The sequence below is a fragment of the Mesoplodon densirostris genome, chromosome 1 (assembly GCF_025265405.1).
Source record: "Mesoplodon densirostris isolate mMesDen1 chromosome 1, mMesDen1 primary haplotype, whole genome shotgun sequence".
Classification (NCBI taxonomy): domain Eukaryota; kingdom Metazoa; phylum Chordata; class Mammalia; order Artiodactyla; family Ziphiidae; genus Mesoplodon; species Mesoplodon densirostris.
In genome coordinates this window covers 47,989,141-48,013,661 of record NC_082661.1, presented here as the reverse complement: position 1 = coordinate 48,013,661, position 24,521 = coordinate 47,989,141, and the positions used below count along the sequence as shown (strand labels likewise).

Genomic DNA, 24,521 nt, shown 5'->3' with positions numbered 1-24,521 from the left:
AGGCGCTTCCGGCTTCCGGGTCGTACGCTGTCGCAAAGCGGAAGTGCGCGGTTCCGCGGGCGCCGGCGCCCGGAAGGTCAGTGTGTGAAGGAGGTGGTGGTTACGCGGGTCTCCCCACTATTCCAGAGGAGAAACGGCCGAGCACGCAATCTCGGCGTGAGACGGGGAGAAGCAGACGGGCAGTTTGCTGCGATACCATGGAGGGCGGCGGCGGAAGCGGCAACAAAACCACTGGGGGGTTGGCCGGCTTTTTCGGAGCCGGTGGAGCAGGCTACTCGCACGCGGATTTGGCCGGAGTCCCGCGTAAGTATTGGGCCTAGCTCACGAACATTTCTGACTGGTTCTTGCGGCCACGCTACACATGCGATGTGCCCTGTTCTCTCTTTTTTTTTTTTTTTTTTTGCTGGTGGTCACAAGCTTCAGTAGCAGTGGTGGGTTTAGTGTGTCTGAGCGGCCGCTCTTTCAGCACTGAACGAGCGTTTGGAGCCATGGATTCCGAGAAGCTCTCTGTGGTTGACCTGGACCCAGGAGATGTTGCATGTTTTCTTCCTTTTATATTCAAGCTTCGTGTCTTATCGTTCCTCCCACAAATTCCTTGTGTGTTGGGCTGTGTGCTTGGCCCTAAGTGCAGAAGAGTGCCCAGTTTTGCAAGTAAATGCATTCCACGTATCGAGCCCATACATAACTTTTTAGCACAAAGTCACATTTTAAACCACGAAGTAGCCGTCAAGGTAAAACACTCATTACTAATGCATACACGAGAGAAAGAAATACGTCTCGAGACAACTGGAGGAACTTGGAAGAGAACTTTTTATAGACATGAAGAAAGAAGCCGATAAGAATTTTAGGAAAGGAATTATTCAAGATCTAGGGTGCCGAAGCACGAATACCCTGCCTGTGCCCTCTCCTAAGTAGTGTGAATACGTATTCCAGATCTTTGGAACTTTCTAACTGTGATATTCAACTGGATGAACAGAACTTGGAGTTAAAGTTAGTGGGAAGTTGGTGAAGGATAAGCGCTTCATAAAACTGATTTCTCTTGAGAATCTTTGCACTATTTCTTTAGGTCTCTTATGCTCAAAAAGAAAAACGCCCTTTAAAGTTCCTAGTGTCACCTGCGTCAGAACTGCATCTAGGACTTCCCTGGTCGCGCAGCGGTTGAGAATCCGTCTGCCACAACTACTGAAGCCTGCGAGCCCGTGCTCCGCAACGAGAAGCCACCGCGATGAGAAGCCCGCACATCGCAACAAAGAGTAGCCCCCCTCTTCACAACTAGAGAAAGCCTGCGTGCAGCAACGAAGACCCAGTGCGGCCAAAAATAAATAATAGATAAATTTAGTTTAAAAAAAACTGAATCTAGAACATGGTTTGTATGTAATAAGTTATAGGATATGACTGTATGTAGTTTGTATATTAGTCTCAGGACCTTTGAGTTTTGGAGCACAAAGGGCACTGCCTTAATGTGAAGAAGCATTGTTACGTTAATTAAGACTTGAAGGTAAATTAAGAGATCAAGAGGTGAACACCATTCACCGAGTACTTGAGATGGACTTTTCTGGGTGTAGGACGACAGCAGTTAAATTTTAAAAGATGAGTGCTGTTTTCACGGAGCTTACATCCTGTTGAAGTGAGCCAAGTAACATAAGTAAAAAATATTTCAGTTAGCGATAAGTGTGTAAAGGCAATAGAAGGATCCTGAGATGGTGATAGGAGCCGAAGCCATTTGAGAATGGTCCAGGGAAAGCAACTCAGGGGTGTTGACCTTTGAGCTGTGACCTGAATACAGTACAAATGCCTGGGGGGAGGCAAGTGTTTGAGGATCAGCTGTTAGGCCATTGTATCTACAGAGCTATTGGTTTGGTGGGAGATAATGAGATTAGAAGGGCAAGGAATGGCTGCTAAGGTAGTGTTGCGTAAGCCTTTTGTAAGGAGTTTGGATTTGGTTACAGGTGTAAATGGAAGCCATTAAGGCTGATTTCCTTTTCTTTAAAAAAATCACTTTAATTGCCATTTAGAAAGTGAATTCGAGGGACTAGAGCAAGTAAGGAGTCCGGTTAGGTAGGAGATAGTTACTACAGTCTACGTGAGATTTAGTGGTTGGCCTAGGGTGGTAGCAATAAAGATGGTAAGTAACACAATTCAGGATAGATATTGGATATAGAACTAATAGGACATTGAATTGATGAAAAGATCAGAGTCCTGGGTAATGGATAGGTTTGTGAACAATCAGCTGAGATACAGAAGGATCCAAAGATAAAATTTAAAATGTGAGAAAGTTGATTTTCCCTGATAGATTTTTCTGTCTTCAAAGGTAGTAGAATTCCAGTCTGGCCCCATGAGAGTGCCCATTTCTTTTGCCCTGACCCCTTCCTTCTGGTGATGACCTAAGAATTCTCTACCCTGTAAATCAAATCTGTCAACAACTGTCAACACTAAGATCTGAAGGAATTGCCTTAGAATATTTATACACAACACATAACCCAAACGATGTTTTTCTCATAAAATTGATTGGTCTCTGGTCAATTTTATTTTGTAATCTGTATAGTTGTCAAGCATTTTTGTAGTAAAGTAGAAAGAAATAAGCATTATTATTGATCTGGGCTATGCTTCCTGCTACTTTGATTATTTGATCCACATCACTGCCAATATCTTGTAGATATGAGATCCTGAGACACCAGTGCAAGATTGAGGGCACCAGGAAGAGGCAACCTCTAAACTGCCAGACAGGAAGGATAAGGCTAAGAAAGCGGTAGAAAAATTCACATTCATTGAGCCTGTGCATCAAAATTGCAAAACACACAAAACAAGAGCAAAGTTAATGCTAAATGAAATAACTTTTAAAAATTTTATTGCAATATAATGCTTTGTTTTCTCTCTAGTAACTGGTATGAACCCTCTGTCTCCTTATTTAAATGTGGATCCACGGTATCTCGTGCAGGTAAGATTAAGACTAGTCCTTTTATTATTTTACTAATTTGGTCCTTTATCTTACCATTTAAAAAAATAACCCCAAGTACCTATGTTGACTTGATCTGTGATATGTGCATCTGGAGGCACCAAGTCTCTGGTCTTCATTCACCCTTTTTTCCCTCACAAACTCTGGGGGTTTGGCTTGCATCTCTTCCTGATACTAGTTTTTTTTTTTGCAATTTTTATTTTGTATTTATTTATTATTTATTTATGGCTGTGTTGCGTCTTCGTTTCTGTGCGAGGGCTTTCTCTAGTTGTGGCAAGCAGGGGCCACTCTTCATCCCGGTGCGCGGGCCTCTCACTATCGCGGCCTCTCTTGTTGTGGAGCACAGGCTCCAGACGCGCAGGCTCAGTAGTTGTGGCTCACGGGCCCAGTTGCTCCGCGCCATGTGGGATCTTCCCAGACCAGGGCTCGAACCTGTGTCCTCTGCGTTGGCAGGCAGATTCTCAACCACTGCGCCACCAGGGAAGCCCCCTGATACTAGTTGATTAAAGGATTTTGGGGTTTGGTTGTTTTTTTCCATTTTTTAAAGTTGTGATAAAATACACTAACAAAATATACTATCTCTAACTGTACAGTTCAGTGGTATTTAATGCATTCCTAATATTGTAGCATCACCACCTACCAGCTCCATGCTTTTCATCTTGTAAAACTGAAACTCTACACCCATTAAGCAATAACTCCTTTTTCCACCCTCCCCCCAGCTCCTGGCAACCCTTCTGCTTTCTGATTTTTGAATACTCTTAAGTACCTCAAATAACTGGAATCATACAGTATTTATTTTTCTGTGACTGGTTTGGTTCATTTAGCATAATGTCCTCAAGGCTCATCTGTATTGTAGTGTGTGTCAGAATCTCCTTCCTTTTTAAAGCTGGATAATATTCCATTTTGCTTATCTGTCCAATGGACACTTGGATTGCTTCCATGTTTTAGCTATCGTGAATAGTGGTGCTGTGAACTTTGGTGTATAAATATCTTCCAGACTCTCATTTCAATTCTTTTTTTTTTTATTATTTTTTATTTTTTTTTATTTTTTTTTTTTTTGCGGTATGCGGGCCTCTCACTGTTGTGGCCTCCCCCGTTGCGGAGCACAGGCTCCGGACGCGCAGGCTCCGGACGCGCAGGCTCAGCGGCCATGGCTCACGGGCCCAGCCGCTCCGCGGCATATGGGATCCTCCCAGACCGGGGCACGAACCCGTATCCCCTGCATCGGCAGGCGGACTCTCAACCACTTGCGCCACCAGGGAGGCCCGTCAATTCTTTTGATTATATATCCAAAAGTAGAATTGCTGGATCATATGGTAGTTGTATTTTTAATTTTTTGAGGAACTGCCATACTGTTTTCCACGGCAGCTGTACTATTTTACATTCCCACCAACGGTGCACAAGGGTTCCAGTTTCTTCACATTCTCACCAACACTTGTTGTTATCTGGGTTTTTTTGGTAATAGGTATTCTAATGAGTGTGAAGTGGCAACTCATTATAGTTTTGAGTCGTATTTCCCTAATGATTAGCCATGTTGAGCAACTTTTCATGTGCTTCTTGGCCGTTTGTGTATTTTCTTTGGAAAAATGTCTATTCCAGTCCTTTGTCCAGTTTTGAATCAGTTCATTTGGTTTTTTGTTGTTGAATTTTAGGAGTTCTCTATAGATTCTAATCATTAACCCCTTATCAGATACGTGATTTGCAATTATTTTCTCCCATTCTGTGGGTTGCCTTTTTACTCAGTTGATGTTGTCTTTTGGTGCACAAAGGTTTTAAATTTTCATGAAGGCCAGTATTTGTATTTTTTCTTTTGTTGCCTTTGCCTTTGGTGTCATATCCAAGAAATCATTGCCAAATCCATTGTCACAAAGCTTTTCCCCTGTGTTTTCTTCTAAGAGTTTTACAGTTTTACGTCTTACATTTAGGTCTTTGATCCATTTTGAGTTAATTTTTGTATATGGTGTTAGGTAAAGGTCCAACTTCACTCTTTTTCATGTGTGTATACAGTTTTCACAGTACTGTTTGCTGAAAAGACTGTCTTTTCCCCTTGGAGTGGTCTTGGCATTCTTGCCAGAAATCGTTTGACCATATGTACAGGGGTTTATTTCTGGGCTCTCTCTTCCATTTCATTGGTCTACATCATAGTACCACACTGTTTTGATTATTGTAGCTTTGGTAAGTTTTGAAATTCGCAAGTGTGAGTCCTCCAGAATTGTTCTTTTTCAAGATTGTTTTAGCTATTTGGGGTTTGTTGAAATTCCATATGAATTTTGAGATGGGTTCTTCTATTTCTGCAAAAATGTCAATTCCTATTTTGATAGGAATTGTATTGAATCTATAGATTGTTTTGGGTAATACTGACATCATAACAGTATTAAGTCTCTGATCCATGAATATGGGATATGTTTTCATTTCTTTATGTCTTTTTAAGTTACTTCCAGCAAGTTTTGTAGTTTTCTTGTACAAGACTTTTACCTCCTTGGTTAAATTAATTTCTAAGTATTTTATTCTTTTTGATTCTATTGTAAATAGAATCTTTTTGATTCTATTGTAAGTGGAATTGTTTTCATCATTTCCTTTTCAGATTGTTCATTGTTAGTTTGTAGACGTGCATCTGATTTTTTGCGTTGGCTTTGTATCCTGCTACTCTGCTGAATTCACTTATTAGTTGTAACAGGGTTTTTTTGGTGCAGTCTTTAGGATTTTCTACATATAAGATTATCTGTGAAAAAAGAAAATTTTATTTCTTTCTAGTTTGGATGCCTTTTATTTCTTCTTGCCTAATTGCTCCAACTAGAACGTCTAATACTGTGTTGAATAGAAGTGGCAAAAAAAACGGGCATCCTTTGCTTTGTTCCTGATCTTAGAGGAAAAGCTTTCAGTCTTTCATCTTTGGGTATGGTATTTGCTGTGGGTTTTTCATATATGGCTTTTATTATGTTGAGGTAGTTTCCTTCTGTTCCTAGTTTGTTGAGTGTTTTTATCAATGAAAGTATGTTGGATTTTGTCAAATACTATTTCTGCATCAATTGAGGTGATCATGTGGGTTTTTTTCCCTTCATTCTGTTAATATGATCTATTACATTGATAGTTTTCATTTGTTGGAACATCCTGCATCCCAGGAATAAATCCCACTTGGTCATGATGTATGACCCTTTTAATATGCTGTGGGATTTGGTTTCCTAGAATTTTGTTGAAGATTTTGCATCATTGATCATAAGGGGTATTGGTCTGTAGTTTTCTTGTAGTGTCTTTGTCTGGCTTTGGTATGATAATGCTGGCCTCATACAAAGAGTTATGAAGTGTTCCAAGTATTCCCTGCACTTCAGTTTTTTGGAAAAGTTTGAGAAGAATTGGTGTTAGTCCTTTTTTTTTTTTTTTTTTTTGGCCACGCTGCCACACAGCTTTTGGGATCTCAGTTCCCTGACTAGGGATTGAACTGGGCCACAGCAGTGAATGCCCAGAATCCTAAGCACTAGGCCACCAGGGAACCCCCAGATTGGTGTTAGTTTTTTTGTTTGTTTGTTTGTTTTTTTGGTGGTACGCGGGCCTCTCACTGTTGTGGCCTCTCCCATTGCGGAGCACAGGCTCCGGACGCGCAGGCTCAGCGGCCGTGGCTCACGAGCCCAGCTGCTCCGCGGCATGTGGGATCTTCCTGGACCGGGGCACGAACCCGTGACCCCTGCATCGGCAGGCGGACGCTCAACCACTGCGCCACCAGGGAAGCCCAGTGTTAGTTCTTTAAATGTTTGGTAAAATTTACCAGTGAAGCCATGAGATCCAGGGCTTTGGGGCTTTTTGGCTTTTTCTTTGTTGTGAGTTTTTTTATAAGTGATTCAGTCTCCTTACTAGTATGGGTCTCTTCTGATTTTCTTTCTTGATGAGTTTTGTTTCTAGGAATTTGTACATTTCATCAAGGGCATCCAGTTTGTTGGCATACAGTTGTTAATAACATTTTCTTATAATCCTTTTTAATTCTGTAGAATCAGTAGTGATGTCCTCACTTTCATTTCTGATTCTAGTAATTTATTTCATTTATCCCTGCTCTTATCTTTAATATGTCCTTCCTTCTGCTAGCTTTGGGTTTAGTTTCTTCTTTTTCTAGTTCCTTAAGTTGTAAAGTTAGATTTTTGATTTGAGATCTTTCTTATTTTTTAATGTTGGCATTTATAGCTATAAATGTCCCCCTTAGCACCACTGAGTTTCACAAGTTTTGGTATGTTGTGTTTCTTTTTTGCTCACCTCTTAAGTATTTTCTAATTTCCCTTGTGATTTCTTCCTTGATCCATGGATTGTTTAAAGAGGTGTTTTTTTTAATTTCCACAAATTTGTGAATTTTCCAGTTTTACTTCTGTTATTGATTTCTAACTCATCCCATTGTGGTTGGAAAAGGTGCTTCGTATTGTGTCTTTTAAAATCTATTGAGACTTAACTTGTGGCCTAACATATGGTCTATCCTAAAAAATGACTTATGTGCACTTGAGAAAAATGTGTACATTGTTGGGTAGAGTGTTTTGCATATGTCTGTTAGATCTAGTTGACTTAATGTGTTAACTCCTCTATTTCCTTATTTTCTGTCTGGTTATAACAGTTTCTATTCATTATTGAGAGTGGCATTTTGAAATCACCAACTGTTACTGTAGAACTTTCTATTCTTCCCTTTAATTCCATCACTTTTGCCTAATACATTTTGATGGTCTGTTACTAGGTAAGTAAATGTTTATAATTGTTATATTTTCTTGCTATGTTGATAATTTTATTGATATAATGTCCTTCTTTGTCTCTTGTAACCTTTTTTTGCTGTAAAGTCTATATTTTCTGATGTTAGTATAGCCACCCTGCTCTTTTTTGGTTATTATTTGTGTGGAATATCTTTTTCCGTACTTTCACTTTCAATCTTTGTGTCTTTGGCTGTAAAGTGAATCTGTTGTAGACAGCATATAAATGGATCATGTTTTTTAGTCCATTGTGCTAATCTCTGTCTTTTGGCCTAGAAAGTTGAATCCATTTATATTTAAAGTGTTTACTGATAAGGAGAGATTTCTGGCATTTTGCTCTTCATTTTCTATAAGCCTTTTAGCTTTTTTGTCCCTCCCTTCCTGCATTAATATCTTCGTTTGTGTTTATTTGATTTTTTGTAAGGAATTGTTTAAATTCCTTTCTCATAACCTTTTTTTTAAATGTATTCTTCAGCTGTTTTCTAAAGTTATAACACTAATTTGAATTTATACCAGTTTAACTTCAGTAACATACAAAAATGCTGCTCCTTTACCAGCTGTCCCTGCCCCTCTCAATTGCTGATGTCACAAAATTATATCTTTATACATCATGTGGTCAAAAACATCTAATAATTCTTCTAAATGCTTTAAACTTTCTGTAGAAAACAAAGGTGGAGTCAAAAGCATAAGTTACAGTAATACTTTTATAATTGTCCATGTATTTGCCTTTATTAATATCTTTATCCCTTCATAAGGCTTTGAGTTACTGTCTAGTGTCCTTTCATTTTACTTTGTAGGAGTCCCTTGATCATATATTGCAGGGCGGGTCTAGTGGTCATGAACACTCTCAGCTTTTGTTCATCTGGGAATTTCTTAATATCTCCTTCACTTTTGAAGGACAGTTTTGCTGAATATGGGGTTCTTGGTGGACGGTTTTTTCTTTTAGCACTTCAAATATGTCAGCGCACTGTCTAGTGGCCTCCAAAGTTTCTCTTGAGAAATCGGCTGTTAATCTTATTGAGGATCCTTGTATGTGATAAGTTGCTTCTCTCTTGCTGCTTTCAAGATTCTCTCTTTGTCTTTAGCTTTCGAAAGTTTGATTTTAACATGTCTCAGTACGGGTGTCTTTGAATGTATCTTACTTGGTGTTTATTGAGATTCTTGAATGTTCATATGCATCTCTTTCATCAAATTTGGCGAGTTTTCAGCCAATGTTTCTTCAAACATTCTCTTTCTCTCCTTCTATAACTCATGGTCTGTATGTTAGTCTGCTTTGTGGTATCCCACATAGCCCTTAGGCTCTGTTCACTTCTGTTCAATCATTTTTCCTCCTTTTCCTAAGACTCAATAATTTCTATTCTGTATTCAAGTTCGGTGAATACACCCAGAACTTGAAACACCCAGAATTTACAGATCTATGTATAATAAATATATTTAGACACTTAATTTTTCAGAGTTTGCTTATCATTGCCCAACAGACCATTTCTGTGTGATGAGAGTACGTGGGCTTGTTTATTGTACAGTTTTTGGTAAGAACGTGTGCACAAGCCAGAAATCAAAAATCAGTGCAGAGGTACAGTTTTCCTAATCAGGAATGCATTTACCAAAGGTCAGTATTTTGCCAAAGGGATGTTTACTTGTTAGTGTTTTTTGCTAAGTGTGTGTGCTATCCTTCAGGGGCTCATTTTAACCATTTTTGTATGGAAAGCTTGGCAAAAATGTATTTGTTCATCATAAAAAAGTGGGTTGTATTGTGAAATCAATCCTATTGTGCTCTTACAGTAGCACTTCTCAACCTAGGATTCTTGGCTGACCTTCAGGGGGTTCATACCAAATTTTGTGTATGCATTTACTAGAAGGTGGATCTAGTAAGCTTTCTAAGATTATCAAAGGAATATATGCCCTGCAAACAACTAGTTAAGAATTGTTAAGGAGGTGATTTTTGCCCTTGTGTAAGTGATCCAAACTGTTGTACTTTTATAGTTTCTGCTCATTTTTTATGATCATTGGTCTTACATATAGTAAAATGGTGCTGGATAAATAGTAGCTACAGAGTGAAAGTTATTTTCTCCTTCCAGACTGGTATTCTGTTATCTCTCATAGCTTTCAGTTTACCTTTCTCTAGAGATGGCCTTCCTAAACTTTCAAATTTATCATGAAGGCAAATTTCCTATAATCTATCAAACTTACATTAAGATGCAAAGTTCTGGGCAAGAATCTCTCCTAAGAACTAATGAGCATAACTATATATGTTGTATATTTCATTTCATTTTGATTTACATGTTCCTTTTGTTGCAGAAAGTTTTACTTTTGTTTGACTAAGTATAGTTGAGTTTTAGTTAATTTACGGATTTACATTCTGTGAAAAACTCCTTTGAAAAATTAAACACTTTGCAAGTACTATGTCTTAAGGGGAGCTCAACTTGGTTTTCATTGTTATCCCTGTAGGATACAGATGAGTTTATTTTACCAACTGGAGCTAATAAAACCCGGGGCAGATTTGAACTGGCCTTCTTTACCATTGGAGGATGTTGTATGACAGGTTGGTATTTATATATGTTTTTTTAAGTATCCTCAGTCCAAGTAGTCAGAGGTGCTTAAAAGCAAAGGCAATTAAAATATCACCTTCAGGGTTGTTTTTTTGAAAATCATTATTTACATTTTTCTTATTATTAAATAAAAATGAAAAAGAATCAGAAGTATAGTTGTTCTTTAATATATAGATGATTATTTGAATGAATTGTTATTATGATTTGCCAGGGGCTGCATTTGGGGCAATGAATGGTCTACGGCTAGGACTGAAGGAAACCCAGAACATGGCCTGGTCCAAACCAAGAAATGTACAGTAAGTCTCATGTAATGATGTAGTGATGTTTGAATATTAATCTCTACTTTGTTGGCTTGATGAGCACACCTTGAGATTACAGTTGTTTAGAGTATTGGTATACTTTTTGGTCAGTTTTTTTTTTTTCCGGTGTTTGTTTTGTTTTGTTTTTCCCTTATTCAAAATAAAAGGAATTTAGGAATTAAGTCCTGGGTCTGAGCTTTTAGATGGAGTGATTTTTGAGTCAGTGTCCCTCAGTCAGCTGGTGTTATCCTAACCTAACTTCTCAGCTACACCTGTTCCATTTTGCAGGCCTATATAACATGCTTTTCAAATTGTTGAATTACTAGTACATTATTTGGATTGTTCAGGGGTGTGCAAAACCATAGGACATCATAAGTGAAGAAATAAGCACATAAGAGTAATTGCTAACTCTGCCGACATTTGACTTGAGCTCTCATTGACTTCACTCTCCTTTTCTTAAGTGCAAAGGTGCAGAAAATTTAAATGAAATCCCTAGAACTTAGAGGTGGTTCCAAAAGGAGTAAGACAATGTTCTCTTAGGAAACTGAAGTTTGCAAAGAAGGGAAAGTGCAATTAAGGTCAGAAAGTATATATAACATGTATCTTCACCCTGCTTAAGGAATAAACATGGCCAGTTCCTGTTGCTGTTCCCTAAATAATATATTGTTTAGTTTTTCACGTTTTTATGCTTCATATGAGTGGAATCACCCAGTATGTGTTCTTCAGTGGCTCGTGGTTTTTATTTTAGGACCCTTTAAGCTCCATTTTCCTTCTATGTTTCTTAGCCAGCAGATGGCAGCAGTGTGTTAGAATCGGACCTTGGGAAACCTGAAGGCCTGTCAAGTTTTTCATATTTCTACTACTGTATGGATCACTGCCCTTGCTTTACAAGCTCAGATCCTTGAATATTTTTGTATTTATATTCTTAATATTTGTTCTTTACTCCAGTTTTTTTTTTACTTTTTGTATTATGGATAATTTTGAATCTATACAAAAGTAGACAAAGTACTACAGTGAACATCTATGAACTATAACCCAAGCTCAACAACCATCAACCAGCACCAGGACCAGTTATGTCCCACCTCCTTCTTCCCTTCCATATTATTTTGAAACAAATTCCCAGCATCATATTACTGAACACCAATTTGAAAGTGGAAGTTCTCTTAGAAAAGATAATCTTTGTTTCTTAAAACCATCATAGTTACTAATTTTGGGGGAGAGTCAAATTGGTTTGCATTTCTGAAGTCAGATTTTTTAAATCTCACTTACCATTTTTTAGTATAATAATTCTGATCTTTCAAATAGAGAGACAGCATTTTAAAAATGGAAAGGTAATTGGGTTTCAGGCCAGACAAATCTATGTAGTTTCAAAGCCCAGTTCCATTGCTTACTGTTTTGGGATCTTGGGTAAGTTTCCTTACTTTCTGCCTTTAATCTATTGAGAGAGGGTTAAAGTGGGAAGTAGGTAAGGCCCCAGTTAAGTGGACGTATGTTGCCCGATCACATTCCAAAGGACTTTGGCAATTTGCAGTGCCACCAGCAATACAGTAATGAAAATTAATAGTTTTAGATGCTTGTTATAAATGAAAAACAATTAAGTGCTAAACTTAATATATTAGTAAATATGTACCATAATTAGATTAATTAAATGTGTAACATATTTGTAATCATTACTAATTTTTTAAATCCTTTAAAAGTAACACAGATTTTTGTTATTACTGAGCATTAATTTAAATGAGTGCTTTAATTAAATGAGTTCTTTTTACTGTTTGTTGTTGTGATTCTATAATCTCCAGCAGTAGTCAGCTGTCAGGACAGAACCATTCCTGTGACAGTGTTACACTGCTGGGAGAGCAGTGTTCTGTCTTCTTCCTCCAGTTGCCTCCGTCACTGTTCTGGTGATGTCTGACACTGGATGAGGGCAGCGCTGTGCTTCCTTGAGAGTGTGCTAAGCATTCACTTTGGCTGCTTAGTTCTAGTCTGGGAGCAGACACAGAGTGCACTTTCTTCATGTATTCTAGTTGGATGACTTTTTCCTTTGAGTATTTGTCTTTAATTTTGCTTTATATTCCATGATATTCCACACTCTGATTCTACTTAACTTTCTAAATATGCATATTACCTCCCACACATAAGAAACTTAATTATAAGCTAGTTTGTCTGTTATGTCATTTTTTTTAACATAGATCAGTTTCTTGTAAACTTCTTTATAAAATACATTCCAGGATATCATTCAAACCTTTTATATATTTAATAGTTTTACACATTTAATAATTAGAATTTTCTTTACTTGTTGCCCAAAAATGTTGGAGTTTTTAATCTAATCTTCATTTATATTTATATAAAGTAAAAGCTATCCTAATTGAATTCTGAGGAGGTGTTAAGTTTTAAAATTAAGAAAACTTTGTGTATTGCGTTTATACATTTAAAATTGCTATTATTGTGGTTTTTCTAAATACTAAAGGAATACTGGTTCTAAATACAGATTCTATCTCTTTCTGCCCTGGTAGGATCTTGAATATGGTGACCAGGCAAGGGGCACTTTGGGCTAATACTCTAGGTTCTCTGGGTAAGTAGATATCTCACTTTTTAATAAATTATTATTACTGCAAAGAAAGAATGTACATGTATTATGAACAGTTTGATCAACTAAAATCCTGGTCCTGGGATGTTAAAAATTATGTTTAAATCCACTCTGGTGAGTAGTATAGATACTACTTAGGAGAAGACGATAAACTGTATAACAAAAGAATCCCAGCTGCTAATATCATTGTGAAATACGTTCATTTCTAAATGCTTTAAGCCCTGCATACTCTCCTGTCTCAGCAAGACACCAAATAAAATCATGTTTTAACTAAATGCAATTAAAATAATTTAGGTTCAAGGCAAATGGTTTTGTTTGTTAGGAGAGGTTCAAGTTCCTGTAGTAAGATATGATAGATTAATCCAGCCGTCCTGATGTTTTCCTAATAGACCATTCATCATTCTATTTACCTAATTAGATTTCCCAGACTTAATTGCCAGAATTGTAATAGGGCCTTTGTAGACATTGAAAACATTTGCAGTTCTAAGGAAGGGATAATGTAGTAGTACTTAGGACCAAATGCTTTCATACTGTAATGTTTATGAATGATTGACTCTTTTGATTACTCATGACTTATAATAAGCCTACTTATGGCACTTATGCCCTAATCCAAAGTTTACTTTATTTGAAAGTCTGAAAATCTTTTACTTGTGGCAGATTAAGTAAGAGAAAATGTAGGCATCTTGTTGAAAAAATAGGAAAAACCTCTGTGTAACAGAGTGAGATCCTAGCCTTGTCATGGGCTTTGGAAGCAGTACATTTTCACACTGTAATAGCAAATGGCTGCCTCCATATGCTGCCCATGACCCCAGTGCCCTTCCACCAAGTACAGTCACCCTCCTTTGTGCCTGTGTGCCCAGAGTAATCAGTCATGCTGGTCTCCCCAGGACTTTCTCAGTTGTAGCACTTCAAGTTCATGTTCCAGGAAACCCTCAATTCTGGGCAGACTGGGGTCGCCAGTCACCCTGTATGTTTCCCTTGTAATGTGACCAGTCACAATGTTCTGCTCAAGTTTAGTTTCAGTTAAATAAATTGAAACAGGAAGAAGAACCCTTATAGAAGAATAAAAACATCACAGCAGAGGAGTTGTAAGGCTGAGTTTGGTATAATTTTGAGGGGTCAAATGTGGCTATAATTTTGAGAAAGGGTAAGGAGAAGGGTTAATGCATTCATGGCTAATCAGTCTTTACAGGCATAAGAGAATGGTAGTTTGGGGGAGGATCTTGTTAAAACTAAATAGTGCTAGTCTTAGGGTTTTTACATGTGCAGGAACCAGATCTCACATTCCTGGAAGTCATATTTTTCTTAGAATAGAAATACATGTGTTTTGTTTTTGTTTCTAAACCCAAACTACAGCTGTTACTAATAAAATGGAAGTGAAAATTAAAGATATTCTTCCTGGGACTCCCCAGTAGTACTTTCCATAAATAGCTAATAAATTTCTTCTGAATCTCTCCAAACATTTTCTTGCATATCCAGAGTCATACACACATGTGCCTGCTTTACATATTAGTGAATAGAGCTCTTCCTGCGTTTTAAGTGAGTACATAGTATTCCATTATGTAGAAAGTCTCTTTCTGGATCAGTCCCCTCTTGAAGGTTATTTTATTTGTTGCTAGGCCTTTTTTGTTACAAACAGTGTTCCAGTGATCATTGTTTATATGTCTGTGAATACTTATAATGCCTGTAGAATACATTTATCTAAATATAATTGCCACACTGACTTTCAGTTTACTTTTTTATTACTGATCAGTTCCATTTCCCCTATAGCTTTGCTCTATAGTGCATTTGGTGTCATCATTGAAAAAACACGAGGTGCAGAAGATGACCTCAACACAGTAGCAGCTGGAACCATGACGGGCATGTTGTATAAATGTACAGGTAGGTACTATTAAATGGTGAAGCTGTCTCTTAATACAGTTGAAGTATGCTTTTTATCCATACTGTAGTTTAAAAGGAAACGTTATACTTTTTTTTTGTAGTATAATGTTCTCTGCCATCTCGTGGTTTGGGATTTTGGTTTTTATTTTTTGTAAAATACACATAACATAAAATTGACCATCCGAACCATTTAAGTGTACAGTTCAATAATGTTAAGTATGTTTACATTGTTGTGCAGCTAATCTCCAGAGCTTTTCTTCATCTTGCAAAACTGAAACCCTATACCCATTAAACAGCAACTCTGCATTTCCCCCTTCTACAGCCCCTGGCAACCACCATTCTACTTTCTATCTCTCTGAATTTGACTACTTTAGGTACCTCACGTAAGTGGAATCATGTAGTATTTTTCTTTTTGTGACTGGCTTTTTTCATTTAGCATAATGTCCTCAAGGTTTATCCATGTTGTAGCATGTGTTAGAATTTCCTTCCTTTTTAAGGCTGAATAATACCCCATTGTACGTATGTCCCACCCACGTTTTGTTTATTCATTCATCTGTCAATGGACACTTGTGTTTCTTCCACTTTGGCTACTGTGCATAATGCTGTTATGAACATGGGTGGACTAAATACCGTTCAGTTTTGGAAAAATAAAAAATCAAAACCCTGAGAGTTGAGTCAAAATTAACTGGATGAAGATCAAATATCAAATTCTCCTCTAAGATGGAAAAGAAATTAACATTCACTGAGTTACGATTACACTCTCAGCAATAATCAGTTAATATAACTTGTTTCATTTCAAACTTTGTGAAGTGATAATCATCACACCCCAACTTTATAGATGAGTACGGTATTAAGATGATCTTTCTTAAAAGATCATATAACTAGTGACAGCCCCAGATTTTTCTCACATTTCTGTTTTAAATTGCCTAAACTACATATGTTCTATACTCAAGCCTCTGAAAAGTACTTTTATTTGATTGCTTTATTATGCTTTTAGACACTTAACTGAGTAATTTCGTTTTTATGTAATTCCTCTATCACAAATATCAAGTAGTATTTTGGCCTCATTTTTACTGGAAAGAAATAAGAGAAGTCTCAACAGAATTGTAAAATCCAAAATTTCCTGATATAACTGAGAGTAAGAGGCTTTTTTAATTTTGAAAATGGATCACATTGGGAATTTTCTTCTTAAGAGCTCGCAATACTTTCTGCAACACATGCGTGTGCTTACACACATCAACAGAGCTGCCAGGTAGAATAAGACAGTAAATACCTTTTATGTCCATGAAAGTGTTACCTTGGCATAGAAGAACCTTGTTAAAAACCTAAAAATACTTCCACATTGAAAATCTTTGGGATCAGACAAAGGAATTGAAAACCCTAATTGGCACCACAAGGGTGGCACTCAGCCATCAAGAGTTTAGTTGGCCCAAACTATGCTTATTAAAAATCAAATTAAAATTTAAAAAACAGGAGATTTCACACGAAAGTCTGGAAATTTTAGCTTCTTTTGAACAAATGGAAGACACTAAGCTCACATTATGTGTGGTGGCAGATGGCTGGAGCTGAGGTTGAGGAGCAGCTACCCCAGTGGATGGCACTGAAGCTCCAGCTCAGTTCCCACCAATCCCAGTTTTCTTGCTCAGGGTAAGCCATTATGGCATTTCCTGTGTCAAGGGCAGCCCTGAGTATAAAAATGTACTGAATTACCATCTCATTTAAGACATATTACACGTATTTTAAAGATAAAAAGGGAAAGGCTGAATACTTGGTATTATCCAGAAAAGGAGAGCCTAGATTTCTGTGTCCAGAACTTCCTTGCGGGAGTAGCATTTATAACACCACCTGGGACACCTCCAACATCAATTATGGAAGAGTAGGCTCTTGGCTCAGAAGAGAAGGGGCAAAAAAGAATATTCATTAATTCTATGTCAGGTGACAAGTAGATTTCAGTTTCCACTGCAATTGGGGAACATAGAAGAGGTAAATAATCTGCTGACCCAGAATTCCAACATTGGTTCGTAGTTCCTGGCTGAACAATTAAGTCAGCGCATCAAAATTGCTCTAACAAAGGCAAATCAGTGTCTTATTGATTTCTGGTTTACACTCTACTTAAGACAGAGCACAGAATTATGAGTTTTGTGTGGCAGGAATATTTGTAAAACTTATAGATTCAAGGATTTGGAAAAGAGTTTAGGCACTCTTTAGTCTAGAATCAGCATAAACCATTGAGGAAAGAAGTTTACATTTAGAGAATGGTTAATTCCTGTTGACCTAAAATCTTTCCAATCCCCAGTTTACGCTTCTAAAATAGGGATTTTTTTTTTTTTTTTTAAGGAAGGAGTTTAGAATGAAAGCAATATGATTCAATTTAGGTATGGAAGCTACTTTTGTAGAAAGAAAAACCATGAGGGAAAATACATGAGAAGGTGGGTAGTTGTCAGACCAAAAAGAGGCTAAAGGAATAATTCTGATGGTGTGGCTTTACTTCAGATCTAATGCTTTATTTAATGAACTCTGTAAATATTTTTCAGAGGGTGTGAAATGTCATTATTAGGTTTCCTATACCATGTGAAAATCTAATGACCAGTATTTTACCAGAATGAGAACAGCTGTAGTTTTGCTATCATGCGTAAGTTGAGGAATGTTGAAGAGACCTGATCACTTATCTTCAGGAAACAAGGCCTCAGAAACCAAAAAATATGGGTGCCCCTTTCCCCCTCACAGAAAATTCCTTACCTGTTAATCCTGTGCCTCCCATGAGAAAGTCACCTTATAAAAGCAAGCTAAGTAAAAGTAAGAAGATAAACAAATACAGTTCTTCAAATTAAGCAATTATCAGGGTTATTGTTAAAAGGTACTACTTCTCAATGAATGCCAGGCCTTCAAAATTAAACTTCATATGCCACAAACAGCCTCTTGATGACTTCTTTATTTCTATTACTGGCATCAACATTCTTCCAAAGAGCTAACTGCCATAATGTATAAAACATTTCAACAAATCACTTAAACCAACAACCCGGTAAAAAGTGGAGTAAGGATATGACAAAGCCCTTCAGGAGGAAAGACAAACGACCACTAAACAGTTGAAGTTTGCTCACAAGCAATCAGGGAAAAGCAAAATAAAACATTAAGGTAATATTTTTCACAACCTGGCTTTTAAAAAGTGATGGTAGATGATGCTTATTGGCAAAGGTAAGCAAGTACTTTAAGAGCAATGTTGGCATTAGTTATTACTATTTTAAATATGTAGATCCTTTGCTCAAGTCATCTAATTTTCAGCAATTTATCCCACAGCACACAAAGGCATACATGCAAAACTGTATGTACCAAGGTGTTTTAAGACACCCTTCAAGGAAAAGGTGATATCTGACCAAAGATGGACAGATGAGGGACCATGAAGTGGATGTCTGGAGGGTGCAGTTTAGGTAACAGCAAGAACAAAGGCCCTGAAGTGGGAGTTAAAAGGCAATGGGAGGGCTTCCCTGGTGGCGCAGTGGTTGAGAGTCCGCCTGCCGATGCAGGGGACACAGGTTCGTGCCCCGGTCCGGGAAGATCCCACATGCCGTAGAGCGGCTGGGCCCGTGAGCCGTGGCCACTGAGCCTGCGTGTCCGGAGCCTGTGCTCCGCAACGGGAGAGGCCACAACAGCGAGAGGAAAGAAAGGCAACAGGAGAGTAATAGAATCTGGAGTGATAAAAAGTGGGAAGGGACCAAATCATATAGATGGTAGAACTTCATAGGCCAGTGTAAAGACTTGGCTTACCTGGACTTTAATTCTTACCATCTAAGTACTAGGGCATTTCCATTTACTTACAAGCCTTAAATTGTTTATTGTAACTTCCAGAGAGTTAAACTTTCACCCTTCTCCTGAGTACATAGTTTACACCAGGAGATGTTAAGTCAGGGTTTCCAAATCCTCTAAAACTTGCATAAGGTTCTCAGAGGGGTCTGGGACACTCCCTACCACCTGCAGAAAAACAGCCACTGAAAGACTAGTTCTAAAAGGACACTGTAACATGGGGGCTCAAAAATAGCTGGGATATTTTAGTGAGTTTGGTCCTGCATGGAAGCGCTGGCATTGCAAGGAAGGACTGGATGGGGCAGTGGTTCGGGAAGCCCAGGAAAGCCCAGAAGTGCAGTTCAAAGTCCCACCTACTGCTTCCACTCTGTTACAAAACCAAGAAAGAAAAAACAAGAAGCAGGAAGCAGGCCTAATCACCTTTGATTTCTGCCTTTCTTTCTCTGTCCCCTCATTCCATCAGTTATGAAGTTTACCACATCCATCACCTGAGAGCTGAGGCCCTTATCACAAGCCCTGAACTTCTCTAACAGTATTTCCGTTGACCATTTTGACATTAGACTTCTACCTCCAGTCTCTTACCTACTTACTATTTCTAGCTTAATCTTCCTCAAGGAAGGTTCTAATTCTAATACTCCCTACCCAGGAGCCTGTGATGATGACACACTTCCTTTCTAACTTCAAATTTCTCACCCTAGCCTTCCATGTTCTAATCTTAACCTATCTTCCCAGCCTTTTCTCCCACAGCTTTCTCATGCATGTCGTATGATCAAACAGATAAATTTGAAATCCAGTCCATCCTTAAGGCCCAGCTCAATTATTAGTACCCCTTTCAAGAAATTTCCCTGATAATCTCCTTTCTCTATGCTGGAGGCAATTTGGTATGCTGAAAAAAACAGTGGGCTTTGGAGTCAGACTGAGTTTGACTAGCACTGGATCCCTAAATAAATGTGTAAATAGGAGAATAACTTGTCTGAATTTGAGTTTCTTTGTCTATAAAACAAGGGTGACTATTCCCTTCAGAGAGTTGTAAATGAGATAACATATAAACCTTTCTGCCATAAGCATATTTTGTACAATTCTTACAAGACTTGACACAGTTTTCCTAGTAGGAAATCAATAGACAATATCTAGTATTGAAATACCAAGAAATAGCAAGATAAAGATGTTCTTTAGAAACATGCAGGTAAAAAGCAAAGAATTAAAGTAGTTGCTTTTGGGAACTGGGAATTAGGGTAAGAATGATGAGTACACCAGACTGTTGTGCATCACTAAAATCTTGTACTATCCTGACTTCTAAAATTATCTATATGGACTACTTTGATAATAAAAATTAAAATGAGCAAAGATGTATCAATGTAATAAAATTAAATTAGGCATTAGATTGGGAAGGGGAGGAGGGAATTGTTGTTTAATGGGCACAGAGTTTTGGTTTTGTAAGATGAAAAAAGTTCTCTGGAGATGGATGATGGTAGCCCAATGCCAGTGTACTTAATGCTACTGAGCTGTACACTTAATAATGGTAAATTTTGGGCTTCCCTGGTGGCGCAGTGGTTGAGAGTCCGCCTGCCGATGCAGGGGACTAGGGTTCGTGCCCCGATCCCGGAGGATCCCGCATGCCGCGGAGCGGCTGGGCCCGCGAGCCATGGCCGCGGAGCCTGTGTGTCCGGAGCCTATGTTCCGCAACGGGAGAGGCCACAGCAGTGAGAGGCCCGCGTACAGCAAAAAAAAAAAAAAAAAAAAAAGTAAAAAAAAAAATAATGGTAAATTTTATGTTATTTGTATTTTATCACAGTTTTAAAGAATAGTTTTAACAAAAAAATTTAAGTAGTACAAACATTTGTTGAATGGAATTTGTAGCCACCTCTGTATGTAAGGCTGTTCCTCTAAAGCAAGGGCCATAGCCTCCTGCTGGCCAGATACCTGTCTCTTCACTGAATGTATTTTACATGTTTAAATAGTTAACATTTTTAATGGTTATATAAGTACCTACATAGCCTTTGCACTCTCAAAGCCTAAAATATTTACTTTCTGGCCATTTCAAGAAAAATGTGCTGACCCTTGTGCTAAAATAGTTACCAGTTCAGTGTGTTAGCTCTGCCAGTGATCAGCTCTATACCCCATAAACCAGGCGTTTAAATATTCTGGGCCTCATTTTCCCACGTTTAGAAGAGGTGATATTTGCCCTTTCTGGAAGAGTTGTATAAGTATCCAAAAGATAGAAGATAAAACTGTGACACACAAGTCTCATGTTTGTTCTGCTTTATAGAGATTAACCATTGGCCTCATTTGGTTACTCTGTGTTCAAAGCAAGTTTATTTGCTAATCGACTTCCTGTGTTCAGTTGGGCAAAAGTTGTTTTATTACAGAAAGCCTAAAGCCAAGGCTGTCAAACTTTTAACAGATCAACCAGCTGGAAAACCCTGAAATTAATGGAAAGAATTAAAACTAAAACATGTAATGAAAGCCTACCCTTGAGTCAGGGTTACTGTGATTATTAGTAAATCAAGCACTTACGTATATTTGGTGTCTTACTAGAATCAACTTTTTTCTAGCCTTCAGAGAAGTAACATAATTGATTTGAACTTAGTTTGTTTCATTTTGGTCAGAAAGTAGGCGGCTTTCTAGGGGATAAATTTTTCTTGAGGGATACAGTGTGCCACTTATGTCCCCAGAATCTTAAATCCTTATAGTTCCCAATTTCATTATTACCCCTAGTACCTACATCCAGGGAGGCTTGCTATCTGATAGATGAGTAGTGTGAAGATCCTTCTAAAATGGCCAAGTAGAAACCATGTTCCTAGGACACTCAAAGCAAAAGGCTAACTGAAAGTAACAGTTTGCAGCCAATTCCAAACCAGTGGGCAGACTTCAGAGTCCTGTGGACTTGTAATCGGCCAAAGGTCCAGGGGAGTTAGTTTGAAGTTGAACGTATGGTCCCAGGAAATGGTGTCTGCGAAATTATTGTGCTTTCAATTACCTCCCCTATATCATTTTTCTAATTTTTCAACCACACTGAATACAGTTGCAAATTCAACTGTCATGCCTAGTCTGTGTGGCAAGATATAAAGAGATGATGTAGACTTCTAGGAGATATCTCCCATTTACTTTAATTTTTTTTTATGTTTCTGATCCTCCTTCCCACATATTTGACAGCTGTTTACAGATGATGCCTGCAGTTTCTGTTTGGGTCTGTTTAAGAGATAATTAGGGCACTTCATAGTTGAAGCTTAAGCAGGTCAGCTATCTTAAGTCTTCAGGCTAGAGAGCCTCCTAGAGGGAGTGGCCCTTTAATTTATCATCTGAAGCCATCTGGCAAGACATTCATTGCAGAAAGGGTTGGTCTGAAGCATTCTAACTCAGCAGTGTCATGAATTTCACGGAATTTACTGGCTCGTAGCTAAAGGGCCTATAATAAGGTATAACCACTGGACCTTTGCCTTCCTAACACGTGACTTGGGACAAATACTCCATAGGTACAATATAGGCTACGCCTGAAGTTTGTGATCCCTACTTATTTGATATTCTCTTACAGTTTCACTATTTCTTAAAAGCTTCTTTGGGTACCCCCATTCCTCTTATTAGACTTGGGGACTATTTTCAAGTAACTGACTGAAACATTTTTGTTTCTGCATTTCAAATGAAAATATCTATTCCTAATCTTTTTCCACATGAAAAATTGTTCTTTTGTTGTTAAGCAGAAACAGTTCAAAGTCTAATCCTTGAATGTTTTTCAACTAGTATGATGATAAGTGCCTCACTGCTCATTAGTTGAGATTTTCTGACACATCAAGGTAGGAATAGGCAACAGGGGAGTTGGTGCTTCATCAGCATCTAACTCAAAGCTTGATTATAGCCATCTTATCACTTCTGTCTTGAGTCTTCAAAGTTAATATTTAGAGGACCTGTGCAGAGTCCAAAGGCTGTTAACACTGTTTTCAAAGAGGGTGTCACTGTGTTTACATACAGCCTTACATCAGTTGACAGTGCCAGTTAAGTTCATTTATTTATTTGGTTGCGCCGGGTCTTCGTTGCAGCAGGCAGGCTCCTTAGTTACAGCCAGCGGGCTGCTCCTTAGTTATGGCTTACCGGCTTCTTAGTTGCAGTATGCATGTGGGATCTAGTTCCTTGACCAGGGATCGAACCTGGGCCCCCTGCATTGGGAGCTTGGAGTCTTAACCATTGTGCTACCAGGGAAGTCCCAAGTTCTAAATTATATCACTAGCAGGGAATTACTGATCTGGCTGCGACTTCAATGATAAGCATAAGATCTTGTCCAGAAGTGTTCTAGGATCAAGTCAGATTGAGAAAAGTTAAGAAATTATGCTGATCATCTTAGATACAAATTGTGAAATTAAAAGTGAAAAAAACATTGTGAATATGAAAGTATAGTTTATGTATTAAACAACTGATTTAGGGAATCTCTCTCTCCTGAACTTCAATCTTGGTTTCTTTTATTACTTTTACAGCTTATTCTCCTGTTTGGGATGGAATCTGCATAAACATGAATGGAGTGTCTCAGCTTTAGGAAACTCTTAGTTAACCCTGTGATGCTACAACAGTATGCAATACAAAGCTGTTATTTTCTTGTTTTTCCTCTGCAGGTGGTCTTCGAGGGGTGGCACGAGGCGGCCTGGCAGGACTAACTCTTACAAGCCTCTACGCACTATATAATAACTGGGAGCACATGAGAGGCTCCTTGCTCCAACAGTCTCTCTGAAGAGTACTAGCTGGTGAACGGAGGACACTTTAGTAGTCATCCAGATCAATTTATAAGTCAGTCTGGAGTCATTTACTCTTTTACCTGCAACTAGTTTGAAAAAGGAGATTCCAGTTTGCTGTGATGAAGATCATGGATGGTTGACCAGGACTGGCACTCCTTCCAGCCATTAATGAGTTGAAGCCAAAACCCTTTGGTGGCTGAGTAATGTGGCTCTCTTCTCCTTTAAAGAAGATCTTGCACCTGTTTTTTCTCCTACCCCCTGAACTGGAAAACCACTTACTCCCAGAATTCAGGTCATGCTTGTCAATGCTGTATCACCACATTTGTTCATTTAATAATCCAAGACTGTAATACTGCCCTGTATTCCCAATAAAGGGTAAAAACAGAACCAAAGTCATAACTCCAACATAAAACATAGTGGGTGTCTCCAAAGTTACTCTTGGCATTTGTTTCTGCCCTTCTAGGCTAAAACATGTTTTCATGTTTGTGTTGAAATGAAGGGCTACTGGCAGCATTAGCAACTAGGTTAAAATTTTTCTCCAATAGAGTTGACACTACACAACTTCAAGATATTTCAGATTAACCGTTATACCATTAGTGTACTGTGCTAGAACAATCTGCAACAATCGTGATTCTGTACGTGTTAACTCATCTTACTGGGGATAATTCGAAAAAGTGATGACGTAGACACAAGCTGTAAGTTTTTAGGAAGCCTTGGGAAAGCAAGCTAAAGAAAATAAGGACAAGTTATTTAATTTCTGAGTTTGTCTTCTCATCTTTGAAATGAAGTTAGACAAGATTGCACTGCACATTATACATATACATAATGAATACTAAACAACTGGTGGCTATTGTGATTGATTAGAGAAAGTAAAGGGCCTTTCTGAATGCATCTAGTTAGAAGGAATTTGGCAGAAAAGCACTGAACTTCAGCTGAAGTCCTCTAGTTTAAAAAAAAAAAAAGAAAAAGTTTAATATCTTACCTGCAACAGCAGATTAAAAATTAAAAG

The 24,521-nt window shown here is 38.1% G+C and overlaps 1 protein-coding gene and 1 non-coding gene across 2 annotated transcripts; both read left to right on the top strand.

Moving 5' to 3' along the window:
- Positions 1 to 62: 62 nt before the first annotated feature.
- Positions 63 to 23,924, top strand: LOC132493039 (mitochondrial import inner membrane translocase subunit Tim23). Its single transcript, XM_060103096.1, has 7 exons — positions 63 to 303; positions 2,880 to 2,938; positions 10,123 to 10,216; positions 10,435 to 10,519; positions 13,033 to 13,091; positions 14,877 to 14,987; positions 23,393 to 23,924. Exons 1-7 carry the CDS (start codon positions 198 to 200, stop codon positions 23,506 to 23,508), a joined length of 630 nt encoding a protein of 209 aa, XP_059959079.1. The 5' UTR covers positions 63 to 197; the 3' UTR covers positions 23,509 to 23,924.
- Positions 12,314 to 12,517, top strand: LOC132501618 (small nucleolar RNA SNORA74). The gene has a single exon (XR_009534271.1). It is a non-coding gene; the product is annotated as a small nucleolar RNA SNORA74 (small nucleolar RNA).
- Positions 23,925 to 24,521: the final 597 nt, after the last annotated feature.

Bases quoted from the DNA above. Each gene is read 5' to 3' on its own strand.
- LOC132493039 (XM_060103096.1), top strand. From the start codon at position 198: ATGGAGGGCGGCGGCGGAAGCGGCAACAAAACCACTGGGGGGTTGGCC. The intron at 304-2,879 runs GTAAGTATTGGG...TTTTCTCTCTAG, and splicing joins GGATTTGGCCGGAGTCCCGC to TAACTGGTATGAACCCTCTG. The intron at 13,092-14,876 runs GTAAGTAGATAT...TTTCCCCTATAG, and splicing joins TAATACTCTAGGTTCTCTGG to CTTTGCTCTATAGTGCATTT.